Source organism: Cenococcum geophilum, assembly GCF_001692895.1.
Source record: "Cenococcum geophilum 1.58 unplaced genomic scaffold K441scaffold_16, whole genome shotgun sequence".
Lineage (NCBI taxonomy): Eukaryota > Fungi > Ascomycota > Dothideomycetes > Gloniales > Gloniaceae > Cenococcum > Cenococcum geophilum.
The window spans coordinates 2,089,299-2,108,171 of record NW_027137574.1 but is presented as its reverse complement, the minus strand read 5'-3'; the positions used below and the strand labels follow the sequence as shown (position 1 = coordinate 2,108,171).

Genomic DNA, 18,873 nt, shown 5'->3' with positions numbered 1-18,873 from the left:
ATGCAAGTCTTCTCAGGGGTCCAATAGACGTAGGGCTGAAGTTGAGTGCTCCTTGAAAGGCAGCGCTTGTAAGAGGAGGCAGAAACTGATGGCACGTGGGCTGCACGTCAGATTACCTTCAGGCAGCTATGGGGACTCGGATGGAGTCGTAGAAGCCGTCTTGACACACGGTCGGGCGTGTTGATATGGGAAAGAGTCTGAAGTCCCGCTTGATCACCTCTGATGAAACACAGTCCTCAGCGTGCTTGGCAAACCCCGTGACCGGCTGTTCAGCGACTCACAGACACTCAGCGGAGCAACGCAACAGAACCCAGCCGCAGATTCGCTGGCGTTGGCCGACCTGACCTACATTTTCGTGCTTCCCATAAGACACCTGTCGATGATCGCTTCGCTCTGACGTAGACCAGCGACACCAAGTACTCATTCATCCACCACCTCCTTCGATCCGCCACTACCTCTGTTTGGCGTGTCCCGCGCCGACTGCTGTTCAACCATCCACGACTGCGACGACTCGCAACGTCGCGAACCATAACCCGCCCAAGCGTTGGCAGCTCCGGCAGCGCCAACCACCTACCCTGAGGCAACATCGAATACGTCTTTCGTCTCGTTTTCTTCCGAAAGTCGACGAGGCCTAGGACAAGGCAGATGTGGATATCGCAAAAAGCGGGAAGAGGTCTTGCGCACCGAGTGCTGCATATTTCAACACTAGTTTGCGCAGCCTCGTGAATGACCCGGCCCGCACGCTGTTCGGAACTCGAACGCTAAGCAATAATCCGCATGAACAACGACCATGGAATACTATCAAAATGGGCAACGTCGTTACTACAGCAGTAACACTGCACAGTCGCAGCAACCCTCGGGCCAGTATCAGAACCCTTACGATCGGAGGACGCCGAGCTTCGATAATGCAGACGATGCGACCATGGGAGCAAATGGTGGCGCGAACAACTATGGATATCCGGTTATAGCAGCGCCCGCAAGGCGCAACAGCGCTGCTCTGCGACAAAATGACGAGCTCTTCATAGGCGATACAGTTTCACCAACAAGTCCTCCAGTTCCTAACTCTCCCGGGTACGGATATCAGTATCAGGCTCAATCGCAGCCCGTACAAACACCGCCATATAATCCTCAGCAGTTTACTCCTCCAGTCTCTCAGCCTAGTTCGCAAACGTATGCGGCGCTGAATAGAACATACACGTCCGCATCGCATCAGCCGTACAACCCGGCGCTTTACGCCGAGAGCAACATCGCCAGGCAGAATACCGTGAGCCATCCCTATGGCTTTTCTCCCACTACGCCATCCTCCACATCCCATCCTACGCCCCCACAACCGCCTTACTCTTCACCTCAGTTAGCGCAGCAATCTCAATTTGGGCGGACATATTCAGTGCAGGACCATCGGCAGCAGTCCCATCAATCTGCTTACCCTCCAAGCGTAGTTTCTGCCTCTCTTCCACCTGGTCGGTCAGCTTATATGCCTCCTGCGCCTCCGCCACTGCCAGTGCCTCCCGGAAGCGCGTCATCTCCTGCCGATGACTGGGGAAACATTCCCGCAAGATATCCATCGGCTGCTCAATCATATTCTCGTTACAGCCATACTCCAGATTCTGATTTATCTAGGCAAAGTACCCGGCCCCCCCCGCCATCTTATGATACTGATCACAGCTCTCGTCATAATTCGCAAAACCGCATTGAGAGATATCCATCCTCGTCTAGTCATCAATCGTCAAACCAGCTTCCTCCAACGCCTCCAGCGCCTCCACATCGATCACCACAGCGAACAGATACTGTTGGCCGTCGTCCTCTTCCCCCGCCGCCACCACAGGAGTCAGACAGCGATGACTATTTCAGCCACCCGAATGGGAACAACTATGTTAATCAGGACGAGCTTTTTGACCAAATTGAAAACACTATTAATGTTGCAGGAAATAACCCGGGCGCGGCCTCTCATAGCCCAAGCATCCAAATCAACCAGCCTCCTGTTAATGGGAACGAATCTCAGTTATCTTACCATGCTCCATTAGACCAGCATGGCTTTGAGCATCGGAATGGTGGTACCATAAATGGTCATTTATCGCCTTATCTGGCCCAGGAAAACTATAATACCAGTGATGAGAGTGATATCGAAGCAGCAGCAGGTTTAGCTGCTATGCAAATGGCGGAAGCACAGGAAGAAGCTGACGAAGCTCGGAGACGCAGCGGAGGCAGCGGGCTATTCAGTAGCTACACGTCCCAGCAACCTGTTCAACAATACAGCACCCTGGAGGTCAATAATGAACAACAGATCAGTGCTAGCGACAGTGACTATGTCCCCGTCGATATGGGCTTGTATGGTGGAAGCTACGAACCTCACTTCTCTTATGGTGGAGGACCCAATCAATTGGCAGCTGGGTCCAGCAGCTTAGAAAATCACAGCCAACCAGTCTCGTCTTCTGGTTCACAGCGAAGATCTGAAGCTGCCAGTGATGCCGACGCGTACGATTATCCAACCGATCCCATACATCCTTTCCCCCCATTTTCAGCAAATGCAAGGGTAGATACGTTTGGCACTGGAGGGCTTTCGGAACCTAGTGCTATTAGGCGGCGGCTGAGCTACGATGAGGGTGACGAGATTACTCTGACCGACACGCAAACCGCTGCTGCTGGGGAGCCACCGGACATGTTTTATCATCCAGGAATGTCTGTGCGTCGCCCTCTACCTCCGCCTCCCGCTAGTGAACAACGCCGGTATCACACCACCAGCACCTACAACTCGGATTGGAGACACCAACAGTCGTCTCGAATGTCGTACCCCTCAGCACCGGAATCCATGCAAACTCCTAGTGGCTCATTTGTACCGCGGTCCGCATCATTGCTCAATCATAGCAACACGCCACAGGCAATTCCTTTGCCTAGGTCTAAGACCGACGCCGAACAGCATAGAGCTCGTCAACAACAAGCTGCCAGGACAACGCTTTATGGAATTGATAGTGATGGAAACACACAAACGCCTGCGAGCTCTGATGCTGTGACTCTGGATCTCCCAGCGCTTCCCGCGGGCAAGCGATTCAACCCGGCCAAACTTACACCTAGTGATTTCAAGAAATGTGTTGAGCCCTGGGCGCTAAGTTCGATTATCGCATGGCTCAAGAGCATGGCTGAGGGGGAAGCCGATCTCAAGGAGCACGCCATCAACGAGGGCTTAGTGGCACTTTTTACACACAAAGTTCCCACGATGAATGTAGCGGACGCTGAAACTCTCAGTAGTCGTGTTGTGGCAGAAATGTATAAGGCGGGCACTCTTGTCCATGAAGAGGAATGGCTTAAATTCAGCTCTGAAACAATGACTGGTGTAATTTATCAGTTGACTGGGTCGGGCTGCTACGCACCGCAATTACACAACTACAATACATCAGGTAGATGTTACGCTCATCACTGCCAGAGGACACTGAAGAAAATCGATCTCCAGTCACAGCCAGCGGCGCCGCAGTCAGATGATTGGGCCACCTTTTACAAAGTTAAGAAAGAAGATATCGGAGGAGTCAATAAGAAAGAGGTTGAGCGCCAGAACATTCTTCATGAAATCGTTCAAGGAGAAGACAAGTTTATGGAGAACCTGGATGTCCTTCGTTTGCTCTATCGGGATAGGCTTCTTGCTGCTCAACCAGCGGTTATACCACCAAAGAAGCTGAAGGCTTTCATACGAGATGTCTTTGGGAAAGTTGATCTTGTGAAAAAGGCGAACGAAGATCATCTCCTTCCACAGATGAAGTACAGACANCATGAGCAGGGCCCTTGGGTGGTGGGATTTAGTGACATATTCCGAGAATGGATTCGAAAAGCGAAACAGGCATACATTGAATACGCCGCAGCATTCCCTTACGCAACTTTCTTGGTCCGGCAAGAAGCAGATAAAAATATGCTATTCCGTTCATTTTTAGACGAATCCCGGTCCAACAAGATGTCCAACAAACTGAGCTGGGACACTTATCTCAAAGCACCTATCACGAGGCTGCAGCATTATGGTTTACTTCTTGGTACCGTGCTTAAGCGAACCACGCAGGATAATGAGGAGAAGAAGAATTTGCAAATAGCCATGGAGGAGATCAAACAGGTCACTTTGGAGTGTGATAATCGAGTGGCTGAGATGACCCGCAAAGTAGACTTAACGGATCTACAAGCTAAGCTAATTCTTCGGCCGGGAATGCAACGGGTTGAACTCAATCTTGACCACCTCGGACGAGAGCTGATTTTCAAGGGTGATTTGCAAAGAATGGGAGGCAATCGGTTCACCTGGCTAGAGACTCATGCATTGCTTTTCGATCACTACCTTGTTTTAGCTAAAACTGTTACCCAAAGGGATGCCGATGGCGGTACAAAATCCGAGAAATACGATGTTTCCAGACTGGTAAGTTTATACTACCCACTTTTCAAGCTGAAATACTAACTTTCACGTAGCCGATTCCAATGGATCTTCTCGTACTTGAGAGTGAAGATGATGACCCAGTCGTCAAGTCCGCTGTAAAAGGTATTGCATCTGTTACAACAGTGACTGGGAAGGGCGGGCCTCAGGATTCCCGGCTTGGACGAACCACATCGAGCCAGAGCCCTGTCCCCGGATCTCTCACCCATACAAACACTTCTTCGTCACTTGGATCTCTTGGTACAGTCTCGTCTGGCAAAACTATGGTCAACACAACTGTCCTAGACGCACCGAAAGATGAAAAGATCATGTATCCTTTCCGGATAAAGCACTTAGGCAAAGAGGTCTATACACTGTTTGCCCCGACTGCTCAAAACCGCGCAGACTGGTGCGATAAGCTTATCATAGCGAAAACAAAACACGCCGCAGCTCTCTTTGCCCAGAATGCCGAGCCGTTCCGCTTGCGTGTTATGGCAGATGCAGCGTTTGCTTATGAAAGCGCGATGCCTTCGCAGAAAAGTATTACTATCAAGGGAACGCCACTTGATCGAGCGATTGAAGATGTGGAGAAGATCTTCTCAAACTCTGGTCGTCCTGTACCAATATGCAGGGCAAAGGTTAATTGCGCAACTGCATTCCATCAACCTTACGGGAAGCAAATGGTTGCAATTGGCACGGATATCGGTGTCTACATTTCGGAAATGAACAACCCACGTGGTTGGTCGAAGGTAGGTCCTATGAGGAACATATTTTTTAACTTGCGTAACTAATTAAGCTCAAGGCCATTCAAATACCTAAAGTCACTCAAGTTGCCGTCCTAGAAGAGTTCAGCTTAATGTTATTAATATCAGACAAATCCCTAATAGCGTATCATCTTGACGCTGTTTGTCCTGTTGGAGGTGCCGCACCAACAAACGATTCAGCGAGGAAAGCTCCGCAGAAGCTGTCTGGGGCCCGAGATGTTGGCTTCTTCGCTACAGGCAAAATGAAAGATCGGACCCTTGTGTTTTACAAGAAGCGTGAAGGATTATCATCAACATTTAAGGTATGCTTTTCTCTACTCTCCTTTATGAACAAAACTAATGCATGATTGTTTAGGTCCTCGAGCCTGTCTACCAGAAATCAACTGAGAAGAAATCTCGGTTATGGAAACAAGGGCGTACTGAGTTTTTCCGCGATTACGATGAGTTCTATATCCCGACCGAGTGCTATGGCATCAATCTCTTTCACAGTTCCCTTGCCGTGTCCACTTCCAAAGGCTTCGAAGTCTTAACTCTAGACAAGAAACAACCCTGGTCTGTCCCTGATCTCAAACAACCCCATGTCGCTACTATCGCCAGCAGACTTGTGGGACAGGATCCTCTAGGCATGTTCCGCCTTTCAGACCAGGAGTTCTTGCTATGCTACGAGGAATGCGCTGTGTACGTCAACAAGCATGGTGATATAAGTCGTAGTGTGATAATGGAGTTTGTGGGCAAGGCAAAGAGCGCGGCTTTGTACGGCCCGTACGTCCTGCTCTTTGATCCGGACTTTGTGGAGATTCGAAATGCGCAGAACGGGCGACTAAGGCAGGTCATCGCGGGCAGAGACGTCAAATGTCTTGATGACGGTCTTAGCGGGGGAAGCTCTGGACAGAGGACCGTGAAACTTAGCTTACAGCACCCGGAACAAGAGCGTTGCCAGATTGTTGTGGAGTTATTGCTTAATGAAGGCCAGAAGGAGTGATGGCTTAATTAATTCAAATGTGATCTGGGCTGGTTGGTTACGAACGAGCATGGGAAGCAGGAGTGTGAAAGGATGATCTGTTTTTGGATGGGACATCTCCTATTGGTTTGACGATACCTACGCTTCTCTCTCGTAACTTTAGGTTGTTTTTATTTCTCATCGCTTCATGTTGATGCACTTTTGGACGTATGGGGGAGGGGGTCCAACGATTCTCTACTACGGCATTAGCATGACCCTCTCTTCCCTGGTTATGAACCATTTCCGGCTTTCTGTCATGACGGTGCGGCGTTTGGTTCTTTTGGGGATGCTATAATTGGGGTATTCGACTGACGCCCTTCGTCTACCGATTATATATGCTGTATAGTTGGATACTCCTGGGGAGTCTCACCGCTTAGCCACCTATTTTAGTCGGTTCTGGACAGCATAAGCTCTGCATATAACCCTCGTCTAGAAGCCGCCAGCAGTTTCTTATAACTTTCGTATACGCATCAAACTCCCCCACTACCCAACCCCAAACTTCCCTCGGTTCTCGAACACCATCGCATCCGTCGGAAGCGAGACGAAACGAGTAGCCCGCTCTCGCTCCAGGCCTCCTGTCAGTGCAGCAGCCGATTCAATCCCTGCACCATCCACAGTCCCACCTCTGCAACCCTAGAAGGATATCCCCACAGACAAGCCAGCCCAAAGGCAAGCAGAGCAGCACAGACATCACTTGCTCATATCGGCAAGGCTGAGCTGGCCTGACGCAACGACTGGGTCGTCTTATCAAACGCGCCAGCCTGCCTCCGCGCGCAAACAGGTCAAGTGTTGCGGAGCAGCGAACCCACTCGAGGGCCTGGTGTTGCAGCCTCAGCACTGGCAAGCCGAGCAGGACGATCGGCGGCGCTGCCCAATCTAGCACGCCAAAGCGCAGCGCAGCGAGCTCTGGCAGGCGTTGTGTGCGCGGGCTGAAGATCCCTGACGTGAGCCGAGCAAGCCATGCAGCGCCAGCGACGCCGGCCTCAACGCCAGGGCTTGTTCCCCGCGTCGTGCCACCAACACCATGGCGAGCCAGGGTGAGCTGCCTGCTGGACCGAGGATGCTATCAATAGCGATGAATATCACTGTTGTGTTACCAAGACTTTGGTTTCTTGGCCGGGTTTGCGGGTTTAAACGGGTTGGGTCTCGGCCCCCAGGTGCGGGTTCTGACTCGAGGTTGGACGATCTGTTTATCGCTATATTCTAGTTTCACTAACCATAGACTTTATATTTCTATCCAATTTTTCCTTTTCTTCCCTCCCTGGGTAAGTCCCTGACACTCCACTCCTCGAGGAGCGGACCAGCTAGTCAAGATCGAAAAGGCAGAAGTGCTAAAGCAGGACTCCGACTCCCTCACCGGCTCTCTCAACAAACCATCACCGGTTCGCCATGAACACATCCACAGCCACTCGAAGCTGACCAAAGCTGAAGAAATGGCTCAGATCGACGCCGTAGCCACCACGGATGGCGTCACGTTGGCCTCCTTCAAGCACCTGGATGAGAAGAAGATCCTGCAGAAGATGGACTTGCGTCTCATCCCTATGCTCGCATTGCTATACCTACTGTCTTTCCTTGACAGAGCCAACATTGGCAACGCGAAAATTCAGGGGTTGACTGAGGATCTGCATATGACCGGCCCGCAGTACAATTGGTGTCTGACGGTGTTTTTCTTCACCTATGCCGCGTTTGAAGTCCCGAGTAATTTGCTGCTGAAGAGACTACGGCCGAGTATCTGGCTGCCAACAATTATGGTGGCGTGGGGGACAGTCACGACTCTTATGGGCATTGTGCAGAACTATCATGGACTGTTGACTGCACGGATATTCCTTGGAGTGGCGGAAGCGGGGTGAATAGAGCGTTTCCATCCTAATACCAGCAAGTTCCTTAGCGGCTGAGATTCGTGTTTCTAATGCGCATGCAGTCTTTTCCCTGGCATTGCCTACTACATCACAATGTGGTACTGCCGCCACGAAGCTCAATTGCGACAGGCGCTCTTCTTCAGCGCCGCCAGCATTGCGGGCGCCTTCTCTGGTCTCCTTGCCTACGGAATTGCACACATGGACGGTGTTGGCGGCCTTGCAGGCTGGCGTTGGATCTTCATTCTCGAGGGCATTTTAACCGTGCTTGTGGCTATATCAGCCTACTTCATTCTATTCGACTTCCCGGAAACCGCAAGCTTTTTAACGTCCGAAGAACGCGCATTCGTCGTGTATCGACTAAAGTATCAGGGACAGGTTGAGGGCCATACCGGGCCCCAGGTCGCACAGGATGACCAGTTCAAGTGGAAGTATGTGAAATCCGCGTTCTTGGATTGGCAGGTCTGGGTGAACATCTGGGTGTATTGGGGTATCGTTTGCCCGCTTTACGGTATCGGTCTCTCTCTACCCACGATCATTAAAGCACTTGGGTACACCAGCTCTACAGCACAGCTCTTGACTGTCCCCATCTACATTACAGCTGCCGTCCTTGCCAATGGCGTGGCGTATCTTAGTGATCGGAAAGGCAAGAGGTCGCCTTTCATTCTGGCCTGTTTATGCATCATGGCCGTCGGCTTCATCATGTGCATCTCTTCGCACAAGCCGGGCGTCATCTATGCAGGTGTCTTCATCGCAGCTTGCGCGCTGCATCCCGCGTTCCCGGGCAATATCACATGGCTCAGCAATAATCTTGCAGGAAGCACGAAGCGTGCTACGGGACAGGCTATCCAGATCGCGATGGGAAATCTCGCTGGCGGTAAGTACACTTTGGTCTATTTAATTCAAACTTTTGCACCTGCTTTCTCGCAACTTCTGGAGTGATTTACTGACGTGTCCTCTCTAGCGATGGCCTCTAATTTCTACCGCTCGAAAGATGCGCCACACTACGTTCTCGGCCATGTCCTCGAGCTCGCTTTTATATGTGCCGGTATCATTGCTCTTATTATTCTAGTTGTTAACTACCGTCGTATCAATGCAAAGAGAGACCGACAGATGGCTGAGGGTGCACATAATGGATATACGCCCGAGGAGATGAGCGCATTAGGTGACCGTGCCTTGACTTTCAGGTATATTTTATAGACTGTACCATCAGGAGTCTGTAGAGCGATAGTTTTAAGATATCGGCTGCAATATGTCGCGTAGCAATTTTGTATGAGTGGGATCCTGTTTTGGTACCCATCGAAAGTCGAGCATTATTCGGCTTAGAAGACAACAGCCAATCCTCAACTACGGCACTGAAGTCCTGTAGAGATAGTAGACCATCCAGATACTTGTGCTAAGTTCGTGTGCCCGTGGAATCCAAGATCAAGTCGTAGAATATGGCATCTGCTTTCCTAAGTACTTTCCCATGTGAAGTAGAAAATCTTAGTTTTCATCCGGCTTCAAAAGTCCTGTATTCCCGTCTCTCCGGTAAGCTCCCTCTCGCCGTCGTCGAAAGCCCATGTCGGTTCTTCGTCTTCGAAATATGCTTCCTGTCGTTCCTGTTCTTCAAGATCGTCCAAGTCTTCATTCTCATCTACTTCTTTGTAATCAAAGTCTGTGTCGTCGCCCCGCAGAAACCTCATTCCCATCTCATGCCGCCACCACTCCATTCCCTGCTCTTTACTCAGCGGCACCTCGTCTTTCTCCTCCGCTATAATCTCGCCATTTGGCCCGCGCCGGTACGTGAGTGTAGAGTTCGGGTCAGGGTGGGCGAGAGCTTCCAATTTGGCTTCGGAGCGCATAATATCAGCTTCAAGAATACCGGAATACCCTTTCGCTCGGCCTTCCGCTTCGCGTTCTGATGGTGATTGAAAGCGTCGGATAAGGCGGTCATAGAGGAGAGGATCTGCCAGTTCAAGGGAGGGGTTAAAATAGTCAGGGTGAGTATCGAGATATCGTTTGCGTCTATTCTTAACCCGAATGCGCTTGGTTCGCTCGCTTTCTTCCTGCTGATGAGAGTTAGGAGAGTCATCGCATAGCTCCATGGCTTCTGAGGACTGCGGTTGCTCCATGTAGACTCGAACTGGGAAGTACGGCATAATGAGTTGTAAATTTGTGCGCAGCGTTGCGGATGAGAATGGTGAGGTCTAGATAGGAGTACGAAGTGACGCCACGTGCCAAGAGTTCGGCGCCACTGCCACTAATCCAAAAATACGCCAGTGGCTTCCGCGAGCCCCAACACCAGGGTCTCCATAGTGTTTCAACGCTTCAAAACATTCAGTATAGGAGGTCATCCATGAGCTAATCTTTCTCTCTTCTTAATGCGCCCTTTTTCTTCACCTTACAACCTCTTCAACACTAGAATACGCCTTTACGGGGCGAAGAACCGCGATTCATTAACTTGTTGGCTCACCTGGGCCACGGCGGCGAAACGCAAAAGGTTTAAGAAAAGGAAATATCCCTTTGAAAGGATCTTTTGATATTCATACTCGACTTATATTTTTTTCTCTTCTTCCGCGTCTCTCTCAATTTTTTATTTTATTATTTTTATTATTATAAGGACGACATTCGTTGTTACTGAAGAGGCTTTTATTAAGCTCTGCTGAGAACCCCTGACACGTACCACATTGACCGTAGAACCTATACAATCACCATGTCTTCAAGGCCGAAACCGACACCACGGAAGCCAAAGGCCGCGAGAGAGGCCGAAAGAAATGCTCGCACTGTCCCAGTGGCTACCTTACTGAAAAATATCGGTCGTGCTGCTGCACTACTAGTCCTAGCGGGAATATCATCACCAGTTTCCCAACTCAGCCTGTCTCCAGTTTATGGTTCAATACCAGCATCTGTCTACCACCAGAGGGCAATAACTGTTACAGCTTTGCTAGCGTTCATGGGCAAAGGCACTTTGAAACGCTACCTACCTGACAATGTTAGAGAATACATTGCCGTTCTGGCATACTGGATACCTACAATCCAGTTTCTTCTCTTCACATACAGCTCTCAAACCGGGCCTGAATATGGCCCCGTGGTTACCGAAGCGGCCACATACTTTCCCCTCCTGCTCCTCTCTGTCTACTCTGCCGGCCGACTACTAGAGTGCCTGGATCTTAGCCGCTACAGCCCGACGGTTGCGGACATGGCCCCTGCCTTGGGATCATATGTCACCGTGTCTTTCATATCCAAAATTGCTGCAGCTGTCTTGCCGCAATATATGGGCACCCATCCCACCTTCGCTCGTGTGGGTCTCCAAATGAGCGTCGCCTCCGCCCTCGCAGCCTTATCCCCCTCCTGCTTGATATTCCTTGCCGTTCCCGCAATGCTACACACCATGCTAGCCAACCCACACTATGTCTCTGACAAAGCAGTGGCGCTATTGAACGACACACTACAGACACATAACTTCACGCTTCTAGAACGAAAGGAGTCTTTGACGGGTTATTTGTCCGTGTTAGAAAGCAAGGAGACGCAGTTCAGGATCCTCCGATGTGATCATAGCTTGCTGGGCGGAGAATGGCTTGTGACTCCTGAAAGGGCAGCTCAAGGCCAGACGCTCCCCGAACCAATCTTTTCGGTTTTTGCGATGCTAGAGGCGGTGAGACTTGTAGAGCTTGAGGGCCAGGATACGAAGCCTGAGTCAGAGAAGAGCGCTTTGGTGATGTATGTCTTCAATTTCACTTGTTTTTCTCCCCTCTCCTAGGGCCATTATTCTTTACTTTCTATGTACTCTCCGGCCATTTGATTGCCTGTATAATCCTTGGAATTTCTTCACTTTAGACCTAGCACTCAGAAAAGACATCTGACATATCCCCAGCGGCCTCGGCATTGGAACCGCTCCCAACGCCCTCATCGCCCACGGCATCAACACCACAATCGTCGAACTAGACCCCGTCGTACACTACTTTGCAACCAAATACTTCAACCTCTCCTCAAACCACATCGCCGCCATCGACGATGCCGTCTTCTACGTCGACGAAAAAGCGCGCTCGCACCCGGGCAGCTACGACTACATCATCCACGACGTCTTCACTGGCGGCGCAGAGCCCGTCACGCTATTCACCCTAGAATTTTTCCAAGGTCTAAAAAGCCTACTAACAGCCAACGGCGTCGTGGCCATCGTACGAAACCCCCCCCCCCCCACCCCCTCCCTTCACCATCAAAGCAAAGCAACGACTAACCGCAACCCCGAACAGAACTACGCGGGCGACCTCTCCCTCCCCTCCACCCGCCTCGTCCTCAACACCATCCACGCCATCTTCCCCGCCTGCCGCCTCTTCCGCGATAACCCGCCGGCCCCCGAGCAGCCCGGGGCGCCCGACTTCACCAACATGGTCGTGTTCTGTGTGAAGCGCGACGGCGGCGGGGCAGGCGGATCTGCCATCGGCTTCCGCGAGCCCACCGAGGACGACTTCAGGGGCAGCTTTGCTCGCCGCAACCATCTGCTGCCGAAGGCTGGGCTCGAGATCGCGTTTGACTGGCGCCGCGGCGGCGGCGGCGCGCAGGGCGCTAGCGGGGATGTGTTGAGGAGGGGCGCGACGGGGGAGCTGGAGAGGTTTCAGGAGAGGGCCGCAGTGAGCCATTGGGGGATTATGCGGACGGTGTTGCCGGCGAGGGTGTGGGAGCTGTGGTGAGCCGACGGCGAGCCTAGGGTGGTGGTAGTGCTGTGGGTTCGCGTGGTCGGGCTGGGGTAAAATGGGTGCGGATACGTTTGGGGGTTGGTTGCTGGCTTTTGCGGCGGGGGATTGGTTTTGTCGCTTTTTGGGATGTTGAGATGAGGTTTCGTTGCGTGGTGGTTGGCTAACGGGAAAGAGTCGCCTTCTTCGGCGCCTGTTTATCATATATTCACTGCTAAAGCTCGCGAATCCATATCATATCTCATTTCCATGTCTAGACTGCTTGCTGTGACGATGTCCTTTGCTCGGCAATGGCTTCATTGTCTGCTAGTGGCCCGAGTGAAAGTGGTTCCCAGAGCAAGAAAGGAGCGGGGAAAGGGCGGCTTCCTATTTGTTTAGATATCCCTGACTAGCCGTTTCTCGTTCAATTGACACGCTTGTCCAGGCGATGCTGGGTATATCTGCGCGGAAGGTATCTTCATGTTAAAAGATTAGTGATATCTGGTCTTGCGTCCGCGGCTCCGTCAATGCGGATGAGTGATGATGACGTACGGAAATGATGTCTTCAGGACTTGTGTCAGAGAGCTGCGTATCAACATCATTGCGCAAGAGGTTGGGTCAGCGAGGGCGAGGGGGACGAAAAGAATGTTTAGGGGAACGGGACGGGTAGATCTCATTTCTTTTTGCATTGCCCCGTGGAGGAAGACTTCTCAACCACCATCATCTCACAGTTTTGTAAGCCAAGAGATGTTCATCTCACTAAACAATTCTAAACCTGAAAGCAACTATCCTTAGCAAAAGCAGCTGTAAAAGAAAGACAACAAGCGGGGGGCAGCCTCAGCCCCATTAATGTGACCATTAAATAACGACCTAGAATAAAAAAGCTCAAAACACACGTCAGCGCCCTGCTCATCCACAACAAACCGCGCGTCTTTTCCGCACCTTCACCCGCGTCAGGCCCGCTCATATGATCCACATCGGTGGGATAGGTTGCGTCCTGAGTGGCGTCCAGGGACCGCGGAGGCGGAACGCGATGCGTGGGAGGAACGCGGCGGCGCAGGGACGGAGGAGGGCTGCGGGATATACGCAAGCGAGAGGGACGAGTAGATATTCGTCATGCCTTTTTTTTAACCTCGCGGGAATTGATGAATTGAAAGGTAAGATTTTCACAACCTGTACTCTTGTGAGGTTAGAGCGGCACCTGTACGGGTTAGAAAACGATCCGAGGATCGGTCATGTTACGTGCTGTCATGGATGCGATAAATGACGATACGCTCCTCCCTGCCCTTGCAATTGAAATGAAAAGAGCATGTCACTGCCCAGGCCGCGAAAATGGCAGCGCGAAATGCGCGATGCGGCTGAGGCGCCCAGACAGCCCCGGGGAAGCCGAAGAAAAAAAATTTATGTGGGCCCGGACAACGGCAACTCGCATAGTCGGCATACTTAGCAGCCCTAACAAAGGCTGGGGAAGCTGCAAACGATGGCGAGATTCTAGAACCCGCCGTTGGACCCGCGTGGCAGGGGTGCGAACTTCCCGTGCAGCGAAAGACAGCCCATGACGTGATGCGAAATAGGCCGGGACGAGATGTCGCCAATGCAGACACAAGATTTCCAAGCCGTTTCGAGATAACACGGGTGGGGGTTAGGAAGGAGGGGTAATGGTTGCATGCAATGTCTGCGGGGTTCATGGACGGGCAGATCAGCTCGAGCCGCATGAGAAAAAAAATCGAAAGACCATTTTTAGGCAAGAGAAAAATTTTCAAAGTGCATAGATAGACAGCTAAGCAATGCCCGGCTCACACGCTTCTCTTGTCTTAATTTTGACAGGTCGTTATTTGTAACGGTGCAAAAGGATTTGACGACTCTCATTTGGAGCTATCTTTCTTTCGGATTAAAATGAATGCTCGGAAGATATAGTGCTAACGCTTTCGGAAAAGCATTGCCGACTGCTGCAGCGACATCAGCTGAACAATAGATAGAACTAATGAGAATCGGGAAGCCGGCCGTTCATATCTACCACATACACGATGAATTTTCGCTGTACAGTGTGCTTCTGGAAAAGAGTAAAACCTAGACGATGCGTAACGTCAAGGAAATGACAGGTTTAGGGGATCCTGTACTAGCCCCAGCCTTAAAATGAGGCTTCGCAAGCCGCTGAAAGACCAGCTTGTACTAAGAAAACGCCGCCCATGCTTAACGCAGCCACACAAATCCAGAATAAAGTAAAATGGGGAATATGAACAAGTTATTGCCATCCGTCGCCCATGTCAAACCGATGTTGAAAGGCCTTTGCAAGAGGCTTTTCGGGCTTCGGAGGAATGTGGTGGTGTTTCTTCTGCACTATCATCTTAGAGGTTGCTTTGCTGCCTTTCTTTGAGACGTCAATACAGCAGGTTTGATCTTCGAAGCTCTCGGGACAGCAGCATTCAATTCCCCTGACATAAGGACTAGTCATCACCTCGCGGATTGTGATGCGCTTATCCGGGATAGGGTGCAACATCTTCAGCATGAGACGTTTGATAGCTGGTGGTTCCAGGGAGCCGAACAATGGACCGCACTTTGGAGCACCATCTGGCGCGTCTTTGATCAAGCCGTCGGGGTGATTGGGAAGCCAGTGATCCCATCCTTTCTTGAATCTGGCGTAGTTCTGATACTCTGGTTTGGCAGCTTGCCATGGGCATCCGCCGCAGGTCATCGTCAAGAATACAACGGCGCAAGACCAAACATCGAGAGGACGAGGATCATAATTGCCTACTAAAATGTTAGCGTATGCCAGAACATTGTGTGTGAGGAAGCTTACCCTTCTTTTCGAGAACCTCTGGGGCAATGTAGGGAAGACTGCCGCAGATACCTGGCTTAGACAGGCGAACTTCGCCCATATTCTTTCCACACTCCCCTCCTGCCGCGCGTAGACCCGGATGCTCACCACAGAAGACTTCGGCAACACCAAAATCGGAAAGCTTTAGGTGACCTTCTTTGCTCAAAAGTAAGTTTTCCAGCTTGATGTCGCGGTGAGCAATACCGTGGCTGTGCAAGTAGTCAACTCCTCGAAGTAGTTGCTTGAAGAAACAAAGCCGGTCTTGGAGCGAATAGTAGCCGTTCGAGCAGAAAAGCTTCCGTTCAACCAGGGCGTAAACCTCTCCATAGTTACAAAATTCCATAACGTGGTTCCAGTGTCCGTTGTGAGTGCATAATCGTACTGTTTCAACAATGTTTGGGTGGCGCAAGCTCTTGGCGATGCTGTACTCAGACTTGATCTTCTTGATGTACTCCTCTTCGTTTTCGGTTCTTTCTCTTTCCCGAAATTCTTTAACGGCGACCAGCTCCTCACCAGAGACACCTCTCCGAGCCATGATACGCACTTCCGCAGTAGCACCTCTCCCTAATCGCCTTCCACGTTTTCCTGGCATCAGACTCGAGCTTTTAAACTCCTTATCCAGTGCGCAAAAGTCAACTGTAAACTCATCAGGCAAGCTGGTACTCAATCTGCGGGCTTTCATACCAACACCTTCGGCGGCAGGCCTGGAGAAGGTGTTAACAAGGCCTACTGTAGGATCGTCGGTACATTGTATCCTCGGGACAATCTCCGTGCTTGCTGATCGCCTTCGGCCCATCCTAGAACTTTTTTCTCCTTTGCTCCCTTTTGTGGCACCACCCCAAGTGATACCCGACCTCGGTCGAGCCATACCACTCAATACAGTCGAAGACTGGGAGTGCTGGTATTTGAAATTTCCGTCCTGCGGTATACCTAAGCTGTGTTCACCAGATATTGTGCTAGAAGGCGAACTCGGGGTAGGCGGCGTGTTGGATGGTGAAGATTTCGGAGAGTTTCGAGCCGAGAGAGAAAATGAGCCATGTCGTCGCGTCTTCATTGCGTTGTGTTCGGTGTTCAGGGCGGTGACGTCGGGTCCGGTGCAGAGAAAAGTTTCTTTGCTCGGCTCCTCCCGACCGGAAAGAGTCCGGTGAAGTTTACTCCGCACAAATGAACCAACACGTTTAGTAAGACCCGGTTTTGGTTGTCCTGATACGTCGACATTATTCGATGTCTGCGTGCGGGGAGTTGGAGGGGGGCGCGGACCCGGCGTCAATGCTGCCGACTTGGTCTTCATTTCAGGTTGTGGTGTGGAGGCACCAGTGTCCAAGTGGCCGTCGTCGTGATGGAAAGAATGTGAATGAGTATCACTTGTAGGTGTGACGGGCTCGACGGGCTCGCTAGCTGTCTCGCTGCTCTCGTCTTCCTCTGGTATAGGAGCTTGGCAGTCGATTGCTCGGGAATCTCTGAGGTGAGAAGAGTCGACTTCTACCGATGCGTCCACGGAGTCGTTCTTATGGAGGTTTATCGAGCTCGGCCTCTCCATTGCGACAAGTCCGAGAGTTTGCTCGGTTTGAGTCGAAGACATTGTGAGGGCCTTGGCTTGCTTGGGGCTGAGCTGCAGACAATTGCGATCTGCAATCCTCGGCACAGGCCGTGTAACCAGATCTGGCGGGTACAAGACGCTATGGATTTAGGACAAGAAATTGGAAAGCTGGGCACCACGGTTACGCCCTTTGGAGGGAGCTTGGACAGTAGTACGTGGAGGTCAAACTAGTTGAAGAGTAGAAGCGTAAGGTGGGGACGGTAGAGAGTAAGTTGAAGAAATGGATTATAATCCAAAGCGCCATGCGAATGTGAAGAAAGAATAAGTAAGGGTTTGGCGACGGTGAGAGGCTGGATTGCTTTTTAGTTTGGGGAAAACGGTGTTGGAGAATCGCGAGGTGCGAGACAGCCCTGCAGGCCCAGGCGCTGAGGCACGGCAAGCAGATGCCGATCGGGCCACTTGGTGGGCGAGAGCCTGGGGCGTGATGGCAAAGTGGGTTGTTAATGGGCCAGGGAACCAGCAAGTAACCAACGGGCAAGCAAAAGATGGATGGGACGTAATCCAGGGCGCTCGTCCACAGGCGACACAGCAACTGCAACGAAGGGTTTCAAGGCAGACGAACGCGCTGCGACACGCTTTTAAGACATTTGGATGAGGCTTTCGGCAACAAGGCGGGCCTGTTCAAAACGCACCCCACTGCGCGAAGCCACCTGCAGCAGCTGCAGCAGCTATGATACCGTAGACGGTGCAGATGATCGCTCGCTGGGATGTCGTGGTTGCTCTCTGACCTCCAGGCTCAAGATAAAGAAAACTGGCCGCGCCGAGTTTTGCGCCCCCCTAGCATCGCATTCGGCCCTCTTGGCACACGTTACCCCGTTTGCCTGCGCGCTCGCAGGCAAAGATTTCGCCATGACCTGGCCCTCATATCTTCTGCTTGCCGGATTGCCCGATGAGGCCACGCCTGCAAAAACGCCCGCTGTATTTTATATTCCACATTTTATGTAACCATATCGCCCGCCAAACAAGATGCGAGGGATGCAAGAATAGCTCCCCGCCCCGACACCGATCATGGACAAAGGTGATCGTGGACCCGCCAAATCTCCTTTGTGAGATGACGCCAATGCGGCATTATTTTCTGCATCCAACCACCCGCCCATCTATATTCCGGGCCGCTCAGCCCTTCCAATTGCCTGGTTCCTGTATTTGACACCGACATTCGCCTGCTGCTTATTGGCGATGCTGGAGCCCTGGTGTTCCTGGCTCTCTGGCTCCCTGCCGTGACCGTGTCAGTGCCCGTGAAAGCTTTCGCGCGCGCTGCCAGCTCAGGCAGAATCGGGCGCCCGAAGCTATGTGCACCGCCTACAGGAGTCAGGCTGAAGGGCAAGTGGAAAAGCCCCAGCTGAAGCATCTCGAAGGCTTATTCACGGCAACCCGATTACTATCCCTGTATTGTCACTCTTTGCCGCGCTTTGCGATTGGAAAGCCACGAGTGGGGGATTGGAAGCCGTCGACAAGCTTCGCGTTGCCTTTTCTGCTTCCCTGAACATGCTGCACATCATACACAGTCCCTTATAATATCCAACAACTTTGCAGACTGTCACCGCTCATCCTTTAACTGGACTGTCGGTGAATTCACAACACTGCCACAGACCACCGAACGACCTGCGCACAACCCCACAATATGTTGTAAAACGCCTAACCCCGCAAATCTCGATGCACTCTGGCTTCTCCTTGACCGGCCGATATCCTGCAGTGCCTGCATGCTCAGCTTCAATCGCGGATTTGGAGAGCCGTCACGATGACATTTCTCTATTCCCGACACTTGCGGCTGGAGCGGCTGGGGCGGCCAGAGCGGCCAC

At 51.7% G+C, this 18,873-nt stretch overlaps 5 protein-coding genes across 5 annotated transcripts; 3 read left to right on the top strand and 2 right to left on the bottom strand.

The window, feature by feature from the left end:
- The first annotated feature begins 323 nt into the window (after positions 1-323).
- K441DRAFT_695689 (uncharacterized protein) lies at positions 324-6,626 on the top strand. Its single transcript, XM_067652831.1, has 4 exons — positions 324-4,387; positions 4,438-5,130; positions 5,184-5,447; positions 5,501-6,626. The coding sequence occupies exons 1-4, from the start codon at positions 791-793 to the stop codon at positions 6,125-6,127; spliced, it is 5,181 nt and encodes a 1,726-aa protein (XP_067505253.1). The 5' UTR covers positions 324-790; the 3' UTR covers positions 6,128-6,626.
- Positions 6,627-7,465: 839 nt separating this feature from the next.
- K441DRAFT_73537 (MFS general substrate transporter) lies at positions 7,466-9,352 on the top strand. Its single transcript, XM_067654296.1, has 3 exons — positions 7,466-7,991; positions 8,067-8,878; positions 8,966-9,352. Exons 1-3 carry the CDS (start codon positions 7,579-7,581, stop codon positions 9,199-9,201), a joined length of 1,461 nt encoding a protein of 486 aa, XP_067505252.1. The 5' UTR covers positions 7,466-7,578; the 3' UTR covers positions 9,202-9,352.
- Positions 9,353-9,503: 151 nt separating this feature from the next.
- Positions 9,504-10,088, bottom strand: K441DRAFT_686565 (uncharacterized protein; the record flags this gene model as incomplete). The annotated part of the gene is made up of 1 exon (XM_067652005.1): positions 9,504-10,088. The coding sequence occupies one exon, from the start codon at positions 10,086-10,088 to the stop codon at positions 9,504-9,506; it is 585 nt and encodes a 194-aa protein (XP_067505251.1).
- Positions 10,089-10,610: 522 nt separating this feature from the next.
- On the top strand, positions 10,611-12,935 carry K441DRAFT_73502 (spermine/spermidine synthase family protein). Its single transcript, XM_067654290.1, has 3 exons — positions 10,611-11,703; positions 11,858-12,161; positions 12,237-12,935. Exons 1-3 carry the CDS (start codon positions 10,697-10,699, stop codon positions 12,672-12,674), a joined length of 1,749 nt encoding a protein of 582 aa, XP_067505250.1. The 5' UTR covers positions 10,611-10,696; the 3' UTR covers positions 12,675-12,935.
- Positions 12,936-14,901: 1,966 nt separating this feature from the next.
- Positions 14,902-17,014, bottom strand: K441DRAFT_555814 (Pkinase-domain-containing protein; the record flags this gene model as incomplete). The annotated part of the gene is made up of 2 exons (XM_067643299.1): positions 14,902-15,407; positions 15,457-17,014. 2 exons carry the CDS (start codon positions 17,012-17,014, stop codon positions 14,902-14,904), a joined length of 2,064 nt encoding a protein of 687 aa, XP_067505249.1.
- Positions 17,015-18,873: the final 1,859 nt, after the last annotated feature.

Excerpts from the sequence above, each read along its gene's own strand:
- K441DRAFT_73502 (XM_067654290.1), top strand. The coding sequence starts at position 10,697 with ATGTCTTCAAGGCCGAAACCGACACCACGGAAGCCAAAGGCCGCGAGA. Across the intron at positions 11,704-11,857 it reads GAGAAGAGCGCTTTGGTGAT|CGGCCTCGGCATTGGAACCG; the intron begins GTATGTCTTCAA and ends ACATATCCCCAG. Across the intron at positions 12,162-12,236 it reads CCAACGGCGTCGTGGCCATC|AACTACGCGGGCGACCTCTC; the intron begins GTACGAAACCCC and ends AACCCCGAACAG.
- K441DRAFT_73537 (XM_067654296.1), top strand. The coding sequence starts at position 7,579 with ATGGCTCAGATCGACGCCGTAGCCACCACGGATGGCGTCACGTTGGCC. Across the intron at positions 7,992-8,066 it reads CTTGGAGTGGCGGAAGCGGG|TCTTTTCCCTGGCATTGCCT; the intron begins GTGAATAGAGCG and ends ATGCGCATGCAG. Across the intron at positions 8,879-8,965 it reads GATGGGAAATCTCGCTGGCG|CGATGGCCTCTAATTTCTAC; the intron begins GTAAGTACACTT and ends TGTCCTCTCTAG.